Source organism: Eutrigla gurnardus, assembly GCF_963514095.1.
Source record: "Eutrigla gurnardus genome assembly, chromosome: 7".
In the NCBI taxonomy this organism is placed as follows: Eukaryota; Metazoa; Chordata; class Actinopteri; order Perciformes; family Triglidae; genus Eutrigla; species Eutrigla gurnardus.
Window position 1 is genome coordinate 700,001 of NC_139921.1, and position 12,154 is coordinate 712,154.

Sequence of the window (12,154 nt, forward strand, 5' to 3'; positions counted from 1 at the left end):
TCAGAGGACATGAGGTCAGAGGACATGAGGTCAGAGGACATGAGGACAGAGGACATGAGGTCAGAGGACATGAGGACAGAGGACATGAGGACAGAGGACATGAGGTCAGAGGACATGAGGTCAGAGGACATGAGGTCAGAGGACAGAGGACATGAGGACATGAGGTCAGAGGACATGAGGTCAGAGGACATGAGGTCAGAGGTCAGAGGACATTAGGTCAGAGGACATTAGGTCAGAGGTCAGAGGACATGAGGTCAGAGGACAGAGGTCAGATGACAGAGGACATGAGGTCAGAGGACATGAGGTCAGAGGACAGAGGACATGAGGTCAGAGGACATGAGGACATGAGGTCAGAGGACATGAGGACAGAGGACATGAGGACATGAGGTCAGAGGACATGAGGTCAGAGGACATGAGGACAGAGGACATGAGGACATGAGGTCAGAGGACATGAGGTCAGAGGACATGAGGACAGAGGACATGAGGTCAGAGGACAGAGGACATGAGGTCAGAGGACATGAGGACATGAGGTCAGAGGACATGAGGACATGAGGACATGAGGTCAGAGGACATGAGGTCAGAGGACATGAGGACATGAGGTCAGATGACAGAGGACATGAGGTCAGAGGACATGAGGTCAGATGACAGAGGACATGAGGTCAGAGGACATGAGGACAGAGGACATGAGGTCAGAGGACATGAGGTCAGAGGACAGAGGACATGAGGTCAGAGGACATGAGGTCAGAGGACATGAGGACAGAGGACATGAGGTCAGAGGACAGAGGACATGAGGTCAGAGGACATGAGGACATGAGGTCAGAGGACATGAGGACAGAGGACATGAGGACATGAGGTCAGAGGACATGAGGTCAGAGGACATGAGGACAGAGGACATGAGGACATGAGGTCAGAGGACATGAGGTCAGAGGACATGAGGACAGAGGACATGAGGTCAGAGGACAGAGGACATGAGGTCAGAGGACATGAGGTCAGAGGACATGAGGACATGAGGTCAGAGGACATGAGGACAGAGGACATGAGGACATGAGGTCAGAGGACATGAGGACATGAGGTCAGATGACAGAGGACATGAGGTCAGAGGACATGAGGTCAGATGACAGAGGACATGAGGTCAGAGGACATGAGGTCAGAGGACATGAGGACAGAGGACATGAGGTCAGATGACAGAGGACATGAGGTCAGAGGACATGAGGTCAGAGGACATGAGGACAGAGGACATGAGGTCAGAGGACATGAGGTCAGATGACAGAGGACATGAGGTCAGAGGACATGAGGTCAGATGACAGAGGACATGAGGTTAGAGGACATGAGGTCAGAGGACATGAGGTCAGATGACAGAGGACATGAGGTCAGAGGACAGAGGACATGAGGTCAGAGGACATGAGGTCAGATGACAGAGGACATGAGGTCAGAGGACATGAGGTCAAAGGTCAGAGGACATGAGGTCAGATGACAGAGGACATGAGGTCAGAGGACATGAGGTCCGAGGTCAGAGGACATTAGGTCAGAGGACATTAGGTCAGAGGACAGAGGACATGAGGTCAGAGGACATGAGGTCAGAGGACAGAGGACATGAGGTCAGAGGACATGAGGTCAGAGGACATGATGTCAAAGGTCAGAGGACATTAGGTCAGATGGGAGACACGTTTACAGGATGATGTGATGGTTAAAAACAGGCTGACAGGTTTTCAGAATGAGAGCAGCGTTAAGATCAACTCTAAGATCACACTCGGATCACACAGAGACTCGGATCACACAGAGATCGACTCTAAGATCACACTCGGATCACACAGAGATCAACTCGAAGATCACACTCGGATCACACAGATCAACTCTAAGATCACACTCGGATCACACAGATCAACTCTAAGATCACACTCGGATCACATAGAGATCAACTTGAAGATCACACTCGGATCACATAGAGATCAACTCTAAGATCACACTCGGATCACACAGAGATCAACTCTAAGATCACACTCAGATCAACACTGAGATCACATTGGGATCACACTGAGATCACACAGCATTACCGTGGTCATCAGAACCGAATGGAGGAACAATCCTCGTCATGGATTTCATCCAAAGCCCAGATCCAGTCCTGAAGACCCAAGTCCTCCGGTCTGAAAGGGGAGTTTCAGTTTGACCACCAATGACTGTTTGATAATAAAATACTAAAGTCTGGTCCTGTCCTCGTTACAATAACATGTACGTTCTGAGTTCCCTCAACATAATAACCATCAAGTGCAGTTACCGCCAGCGAAGGAGAGACACGTACAGCTGCCTGTCTGTCTGCCTGTCTGTCTGTCTGATAGAGGTGGAGAAAACATCGACTGATGCAACGCGATGCTTTTTGGGGCGATCTTTCCACATTTTATATAAGTAATGAAGCACATTGGCTGTATCATACAGTAGGAATTGGTTTGAAAGACTTGAAGGAAACATTCTCAATATATGATATCATAATGGAATGGCGAGGTGGCTACTGTCTGCTGGATGAAGCTGTGATTGGTTGTGGCTGCAGCTATGCCTCCGACTCCGGCGTCCCAGCATTCACAAAGACTCTCCTCTGAACATACCTGCTCTTGCTGGTGGGCAGCTGCCGGCTGGGCCTCCTCATGGACTGGCTGGGCTGGACCTTCATGGAGGCGCGTGGCGAGCAGCGTGCAAAGTGCTCCGGCGGCGGAGGCTTCTTGGGAATCTTCTTCACCAGCCTGCTCACCCACTTCTGCTGCTCCTCCTGGGACACGGCCAGCAGCAGCAGGTTCTTGGCCGAGGACACGTCGTAGTTCACTGGTGGCAGAGCAGCGTTTAAACTCTACCCACAGTCTGAGATCCGTCTCCATGTGGAGCGTCCTACCTTTGCACGGAGCGATGATCTCCTCCTTCTTGTCCATGTGGTCCTTGTGGCACTTGATGTGGCAGCGCCGGCACTCCAGCGCCGGCGGCGGCTTGAACATGTTCCACAGCGGCTTGGTGCACGCCTCACAGTTGGTGGGGAAGTGGTAGAGCGTGGGGATGAACTCGTGGCCCTTGTGGCAGATGTAGCTGGACTTCTCCCCGATGGCCAGTGGCTCCACGGGGAACTCCGGCTCCTTCTTGCTCTCGCCTTCGTTGGCGTAGAGGATCTGGAGAGTCCACAGACACAATGAGGGCCGTTACTTTATCATTACAGATTTGTAACAGTAACGGCATGGAGGCGCTGCTGAGACGGACCTGGAATATCCGGGGGATCTCTTTGGCGTCGGCGCGGTACACATCGGTTTGAGTGACGGGCCTCACGTGGAAGAGTTTACTGTGGGAGGAGAAATCAAGTCAGCTAAACACCCAACGCCCCGAAGGGAAGACTCTTACCGAAACCCAGACCGCCACGAGTCCTGGACTCACTCTATGTCCAGCACCATGTAGGGGATCGACTGCTCCTTGTCCTGCTCGTTGTTGTAGAAGAGGATCTTCTTGCTGCTGACTATAACGTACTGCAGGAACACAACACACGTTAACACTGGATGGATCACGCCGTGATGGATCACGATGTGATGGATCACGCCGTGATGGATCACGATGTGATGGATCATGCCATGATGGATCACGGCGTGATGGAGCACGCCGTGATGGATCACACCATGATAGATCACGATGTGATGGATCACACCGTGATGGATCACGATGTGATGGATCACACCGTGATGGATCACGGAGAGCCAACCTACGTACCTTCCTCTCCCATCCAAACTGTTAGCTATAGCTATATTTGGTACTGTTGGCTATATTTGGTACTGTTGGCTATAGTTAGTACTGTTTGCTATAGTTGGTACTGTTAGCTATAGCTATAGTTGGTACTGTTGGCTATATTTGGTACTGTTGGCTATAGTTAGTACCGTTTGCTATAGTTGGTACTGTTAGCTATAGCTATAGTTGGTACTGTTGGCTATATTTGGTACTGTTGGCTATAGTTAGTACTGTTTGCTATAGTTGCTACTGTTGGCTATAGTTAGTACCGTTTGCTATAGTTGGTACTGTTAGCTATAGCTATATTTGGTACTGTTAGCTATAGCTATAGTTGGTACTGTTGGCTATATTTGGTACTGTTGGCTATAGTTAGTACTGTTTGCTATATTTGGTACTGTTGGCTATAGTTAGTACCGTTTGCTATAGTTGGTACTGTTAGCTATAGCTATATTTGGTACTGTTGGCTATATTTGGTACTGTTGGCTATAGTTAGTACTGTTTGCTATAGTTGGTACTGTTAGCTATAGCTATAGTTGGTACTGTTAGCTATAGTTAGCTACATGAATATGCATGAAGCCACACACTGCTAATGTGTTAGGAGCCCCGCTCCCACGCTTCGTGAATGAAATATCAGATGCTGTCCTGATGGAGGCATGTCGGTAACGCTGCTTCCTCTTTGTTGCAGCGCGGATTTACACCACCACGGTGACAACGGGAGACAAGCAGGGTGAGTCAGACTGGGCCGCAGACCAGCGTGGAGTCCAGATCCAGATCATCTCCACAAACCATTCAGAAGCTTTCAAAAGATTAGTCCTAAATGACATCACATCATCGTGGGTTTTACAGGATGTTCTGTTGATGAGGATCACTGACAGCTGATATCTGCCAGTGTAGATTCTATATCTGTCCTTTTCATGCTTTATACGGCAGGAAACATGAAGTAGAGCCTTCTGTCGTAGTTTCCATTTTTATACTTCAGGTTTCTCCTAGAACACGTCTTCATATTCTTCAGTTTGACCACCTGCCCCTCCCTCCCAAAAAGCCTAGTCTGCTCTGATTGGTCAGCTCACCATAACCATTTACCAGGAGTTGTTCTGAGGGAGTGATACAAATTCATTTCAGCCTCTTCTGATATTATGTTAATTAATTATTTGGTGACATCACTACTTTACAGAAGGAAAGTTTTGAGTTGAGGTGTTTCAATCAGTGACGAGAGAATATGTTAATATTCCCCTTCACAGAGGAATCCTCTAACTGATCTCTCTAGGACTTAAAGCTGATAAACCCGTCTGTCTGTCACAGTTCTGGTGCGGTTTGTTGCCATGACGCTGCTCAACATGTGGGTACTGCTCACGGTGCTCTACTACCAGAGGCAGCGCAGCAGGTCCAGCAAGGAGGACTAAGTCTCCACGGTGGATCCTGGGACCGGCCGTCCTGGAAAGTTTACAGTGTAAAGTTTACAGTGTAAACCTGCAGGTCACCTGCCCCCTCTGGACGCAGGCAGGACTGCAACCCAGCACCCACTATTACCGACGTTTATGCAAGCAGACCAACAAAATGTTTTACATTGTTATTACCTCACATCTTCCTTGTTATAACATTCCAGTGAGTAAAATCCTGAAGAGAGCACAGATCAACTAATACGGTCATGACCAAATGTGCCCTTCTTAGAGAGTACATCTGAGATCTTCCTCCTCAGGACATGAAATACTGTATTTTAAAAGTCCTTTTCTGAACTATTTTAATAAACTATGCATTTGAGCTATTTCAGTCTCCTTCTTTAAAACCTCACCCAGTAAATGTTGTTATGCACCTTTTACAAAGTAATTTCAAGACAAAAAAAAGGGAGAAAATAAAGGGAGAAAATAATCCAAAGCGAAAAATGCACATCCACGTCTTTATTGTTGAAGAAGTATTTCTTAATACGGAGCCGTTTGGTAGCAAACATGCAGTCTGGATGTAGAGCCCTTAAATACAAAGTGGACAAGGCTGTATAAATAATATCATGTGCACTGTATAGCATGTAAAATATATATACTGTGTATATTTATATGTATAAAACATGCTTCTTGGTTAAAGCAGAGCACTCAGCACGCACACACACACACACACACGCACGCACACACACACGCACGCACGCACACACACACACACGCACGCACACACACGCACGCACACATGCACACACACACGCGCACACACACACGCACGCACACATGCACACACACACGCACACACACACGCGCACACACACACACACGCACGCACGCACACGCACGCACACACACACACACACAGCTATATAGGCCACATACACAACAACGTGCCCAAACTCAGAGTTTGGTTACTTTTTAATACAAAAATATCAGGACAAACACTTAAAACTTTCCATGGAATAGTGCTGCTCAGGATTTTGACTCGTGGGATGTGATTGCATACCTTTATTGTTTCTGCTTCTCCTTGGGAAACCCCCCCTTGTTTCTGTCGCCATGACAACAACACAAACAACCATGTCTCTAGCAGGTGGCGGCCTGCGGCTGCAGCACTTTGAGTGTGAAGTAACACATGGGAGTTCCCTCAGAGGAGTCGGGGTGAAAGGGGCCTTCAGTCAAGTAGATGTGGATATAGAAGTAATACGTCTCTGGTGAAGCCCGGATACATTCAAACAGGAGGAAAGCCTCAACGGTGCACCTCCAGTAAACATGAACCCTCATAACGGACTCTGTCCTCCATCTAATGCCACTTTCAAAGCAGGATACTGTAGCTGGCTAACTGTTACCGTGGTTACACTACCACAAACTGGCGATTCAGAGTCAGAAATCTGAATAAGAGGCACTCAAGCCCCGGCCGTGTGGACTCTACTAGAAGGCCCGGCCGTGTGGACTCTGCTAGAAGGCCCGGCCGTGTGGACTCTGCTAGAAGACCCGGCCGTGTGGACTCTGCTAGAAGACCCGGCCGTGTGGACTCTGCTAGAAGGCCCGGCCGTGTGGACTCTGCTAGAAGGCCCGGCCGTGTGGACTCTGCTAGAAGGCCCGGCCGTGTGGACTCTGCTAGAAGGCCCGGCCGTGTGGACTCTGCCAGAAGGCCCGGCCGTGTGGACTCTGCCAGAAGGCCCGGCCGTGTGGACTCTGCTAGAAGGCCCGGCCGTGTGGACTCTGCTAGAAGGCCCGGCCGTGTGGACTCTGCCAGAAGGCCCGGCCGTGTGGACTCTGCTAGAAGGCCCGGCCGTGTGGACTCTGCCAGAAGGCCCGGCCGTGTGGACTCTGCTAGAAGGCCCGGCCGTGTGGACTCTGCCAGAAGGCCCGGCCGTGTGGACTCTACTAGAAGGCCCGGCTGTGTGGACTCTGCCGGTGGCTTCAGTACCTTGTCCAGGTTTCTGGGACCCATGTGAACGTTGTGCCCTGAAGCAGAGCCGTGAGAAGCAATACGCTAAAATCAATACGTTGAGAAGATCTGGGATCAAGTTCAACAGTCTCCAGCAAATTACAGAATGAACCATCTCTGAGTGTAGTGTTCCCCATTAAACCTTCATATTGTTCACAATCATTAACACAAGGAGGTCCTCTTTGATTGGCCACGAGGCCCCACGAGCGGCGTGAGTTTGGACTTCTTCCTGCTGCTCCTCCAATCAGACAGCTGAGGTAAGCTGGCCCCTTCTTGTGGCCCCTGGGAGGGGCCTATGAGAGCGGCCTGCTGAGCTCCTCTCTTACACTCAGCTATATATATATATATATATATATATATACACACATATATATATATATATATATATATATATATATGAATATATGATATTAGGTGAGTTTTGATAGTCGTTAACGCTTCAAGTGGCTGCATGGAGGTTCAACAGAGTGATACAGACAGACGGGGGGGGGGGGGGGGGGGGGTAGGGGTTCAGTGTGCCACCCATCTGCAAATGGAGCGTTGCACAGTCTCTGGTTTTGGAGGACACCTGCCCCGTCGCCATGACGACGCAGCACCCTCAGACGAGGTTAACTGGAGGAAGAGGGAGAAACACAGATGTAATAACACAGTAATAGCTCCAGAAAACATGAATACAGAGTTGTGGCTGAGAGTAACATTTGAGTTGGAGATTAATGTGTCAATGACCCCTGGTGGACAAACTGCATAATGCAGCTAAACTCTTACTAAATGACTGCTAAATCAGCCAACTTACATATCACAACACCATACTAATACTGTGATGAGGAGATACACCAGGCTCATACGGAGGTCTCTCTCTCTCTCTCTCTCTCTCTATATATATATGTATATGTATATGTATATATATATATGACAGAGGCTCTCTTTATTTCAAACAAAGAAACACAACGTTAGAATCCCAGGTGAGCTATAAGAGAAGGTGATATAGAGAAACAGGTCCCTAAAAAAGAAAACAGTGTTTCAACCCAGTGGTGAGGTGATCCAGGTGATCAGATGGGGATCCCAACACATGTGGACAAAGACCTCCACCAGAACCAGCAGAACCAGCAGAACCAGTAGAACCAGCAGAACCACCAACCAGGGGCCTGTACTACGAAGCAGGATTTGTGCTTAGTGAGGTAACTTAAGCGTTAACTCTGGGTTTTCCGTCCTACGACGCTGGTTCACTTTTTTTCCAATTTCCAGTTCCAATTTTTCTAAGCGGATAACAAGGATAACTATATAGTATGGCGGAATAACAACTGGAAGCACTTCGACGTCGGCGCAGTAATATCATCACTCCGCTCCCCCTCTTACTTCCGTCAATAGAACCTACGTGACCTGCACGCCGCCGCCTGCACTACCTGTAGTAGTTTGTGCACAGTTGAGGAAGCATCAGGTTGTAGTAAGATAGTTTGTGAACAATCAAACATCATGGTTATAACGTGCATCGTACAGGGTTGTGAAAACAAGCAGAAGGTATATAGTCCCGTCATGTTTTGAGTGATGATATTACTGCGCCGACGTCGAAGTGCTTCCAGTTGTTATTCCGCCATACATTATATAGTTATCCTTGTTATCCGCTTAGAAAAACTGGCATGTTTCATTTTGTGTAACCAAACTTGGGTCGTGTAACTACTCACGTAACCGTATTTAAATAGGGACAACGTGGAAGTGCTTGGTCGCTTCTAACTTCACCCCCCTTTGGATCCGAAGGAATATACTGGGACAAGCTACATGCTAGCAAATTAGCGCTGCGCGGAGTGCGCTCAAGAGCCATTGAGTGCACGCACAGAGGAGAGGGAGGTATGTATCACCTCGTCTAAGATCAGAGCAGAACATAGTTCAGTATGGAAATGCGGTGGTGTTTTCCTTTAAGCTGGATCTCTGAAAGATACCCTGGGTATGTTGAACTTGCTTCGTAGTTCAGGCCCCTGCTCTGTGTCTGACATCTAGTGGTTGTACACATACACACACTGAGGGATGTTTACAGGGAAACCTCATTTGGACCAGAGTCCACTGTGGGATTCTTCTCGCCTCATTTTGAAGCCGTTTGACCTGCGGGGGCTGAGGTCAGAGGACATGAGGTCAGAGGACATGAGGACAGAGGACATGAGGTCAGAGGACATGAGGACAGAGGACATGAGGTCAGAGGACATGAGGTCAGAGGACATGAGGACAGAGGACATGAGGTCAGAGGACATGAGGTCAGAGGACAGAGGTCAGATGACAGAGGACATGAGGTCAGAGGACATGAGGTCAGAGGACAGAGGACATGAGGTCAGAGGACATGAGGACATGAGGTCAGAGGACATGAGGACAGAGGACATGAGGACATGAGGTCAGAGGACATGAGGACAGAGGACATGAGGACATGAGGTCAGAGGACATGAGGTCAGAGGACATGAGGACAGAGGACATGAGGTCAGAGGACAGAGGACATGAGGTCAGAGGACATGAGGACATGAGGTCAGAGGACATGAGGACATGAGGTCAGAGGACATGAGGTCAGAGGACATGAGGACATGAGGTCAGATGACAGAGGACATGAGGTCAGAGGACATGAGGTCAGATGACAGAGGACATGAGGTCAGAGGACATGAGGACAGAGGACATGAGGTCAGAGGACATGAGGTCAGAGGACAGAGGACATGAGGTCAGAGGACATGAGGTCAGAGGACATGAGGACAGAGGACATGAGGTCAGAGGACAGAGGACATGAGGTCAGAGGACATGAGGACATGAGGTCAGAGGACATGAGGACAGAGGACATGAGGACATGAGGTCAGAGGACATGAGGTCAGAGGACATGAGGACAGAGGACATGAGGACATGAGGTCAGAGGACATGAGGTCAGAGGACATGAGGACAGAGGACATGAGGTCAGAGGACAGAGGACATGAGGTCAGAGGACATGAGGTCAGAGGACATGAGGACATGAGGTCAGAGGACATGAGGACAGAGGACATGAGGACATGAGGTCAGAGGACATGAGGACATGAGGTCAGATGACAGAGGACATGAGGTCAGAGGACATGAGGTCAGATGACAGAGGACATGAGGTCAGAGGACATGAGGTCAGAGGACATGAGGACAGAGGACATGAGGTCAGATGACAGAGGACATGAGGTCAGAGGACATGAGGTCAGAGGACATGAGGACAGAGGACATGAGGTCAGATGACAGAGGACATGAGGTCAGAGGACATGAGGTCAGAGGACATGAGGTCAGATGACAGAGGACATGAGGTCAGAGGACATGAGGTCAGATGACAGAGGACATGAGGTTAGAGGACATGAGGTCAGAGGACATGAGGTCAGATGACAGAGGACATGAGGTCAGAGGACAGAGGACATGAGGTCAGAGGACATGAGGTCAGATGACAGAGGACATGAGGTCAGAGGACATGAGGTCAAAGGTCAGAGGACATGAGGTCAGATGACAGAGGACATGAGGTCAGAGGACATGAGGTCAGAGGACATTAGGTCAGAGGACATTAGGTCAGAGGACAGAGGACATGAGGTCAGAGGACATGAGGTCAGAGGACAGAGGACATGAGGTCAGAGGACATGAGGTCAGAGGTCAGAGGACATTAGGTCAGAGGACATTAGGTCAGAGGACAGAGGACATGAGGTCAGAGGACATGAGGTCAGAGGACAGAGGACATGAGGTCAGAGGACATGAGGTCAGAGGACATGATGTCAAAGGTCAGAGGACATTAGGTCAGATGGGAGACACGTTTACAGGATGATGTGATGGTTAAAAACAGGCTGACAGGTTTTCAGAATGAGAGCAGCGTTAAGATCAACTCGAAGATCACACTCTGATCACACAGAGACTCGGATCACACAGAGATCGACTCTAAGATCACACTCGGATCACACAGAGATCGACTCTAAGATCACACTCGGATCACACAGAGATCAACTCGAAGATCACACTCGGATCACACAGATCAACTCTAAGATCACACTCGGATCACACAGATCAACTCTAAGATCACACTCGGATCACATAGAGATCAACTTGAAGATCACACTCGGATCACATAGAGATCAACTCTAAGATCACACTCGGATCACACAGAGATCAACTCTAAGATCACACTCAGATCAACACTGAGATCACATTGGGATCACACTGAGATCACACAGCATTACCGTGGTCATCAGAACCGAATGGAGGAACAATCCTCGTCATGGATTTCATCCAAAGCCCAGATCCAGTCCTGAAGACCCAAGTCCTCCGGTCTGAAAGGGGAGTTTCAGTTTGACCACCAATGACTGTTTGATAATAAAATACTAAAGTCTGGTCCTGTCCTCGTTACAATAACATGTACGTTCTGAGTTCCCTCAACATAATAACCATCAAGTGCAGTTACCGCCAGCGAAGGAGAGACACGTACAGCTGCCTGTCTGTCTGCCTGTCTGTCTGTCTGATAGAGGTGGCGAAAACATCGACTGATGCAACGCGATGCTTTTTGGGGCGATCTTTCCACATTTTATATAAGTAATGAAGCACATTGGCTGTATCATACAGTAGGAATTGGTTTGAAAGACTTGAAGGAAACATTCTCAATATATGATATCATAATGGAATGGCGAGGTGGCTACTGTCTGCTGGATGAAGCTGTGATTGGTTGTGGCTGCAGCTATGCCTCCGACTCCGGCGTCCCAGCATTCACAAAGACTCTCCTCTGAACATACCTGCTCTTGCTGGTGGGCAGCTGCCGGCTGGGCCTCCTCATGGACTGGCTGGGCTGGACCTTCATGGAGGCGCGTGGCGAGCAGCGTGCAAAGTGCTCCGGCGGCGGAGGCTTCTTGGGAATCTTCTTCACCAGCCTGCTCACCCACTTCTGCTGCTCCTCCTGGGACACGGCCAGCAGCAGCAGGTTCTTGGCCGAGGACACGTCGTAGTTCACTGGTGGCAGAGCAGCGTTTAAACTCTACCCACAGTCTGAGATCCGTCTCCATGTGGAGCG

General features: G+C 49.2%; 1 protein-coding gene and 1 long non-coding RNA gene across 3 annotated transcripts in view; one reads left to right on the forward strand and one right to left on the reverse strand.

Annotated features, from left to right (window-relative positions):
* Positions 1 to 12,154, reverse strand: part of rock2a (rho-associated, coiled-coil containing protein kinase 2a) — a 55,089-nt gene that overhangs the window by 1,707 nt on the left and 41,228 nt on the right. The window contains exons 31-33 of one of the 2 annotated variants that reach the window (XM_084014141.1): positions 11,864 to 12,093; positions 2,882 to 3,119; positions 2,601 to 2,814 (exon numbers count right to left, since the gene is read on the reverse strand). In XM_084014141.1, coding sequence (XP_083870267.1) covers positions 2,601 to 2,814; positions 2,882 to 3,119; positions 11,864 to 12,093 — 682 coding nt within the window. Of the gene's footprint in view, positions 1 to 2,600; positions 2,815 to 2,881; positions 3,120 to 7,626; positions 7,747 to 11,863; positions 12,094 to 12,154 lie in introns of those variants that run through there. The other variant, XM_084014140.1, reaches the window with a different exon arrangement.
* Positions 4,435 to 5,515, forward strand: LOC311016463. The gene is made up of 2 exons (XR_014597497.1): positions 4,435 to 4,477; positions 5,053 to 5,515. It is a non-coding gene; the product is annotated as an uncharacterized lncRNA (long non-coding RNA).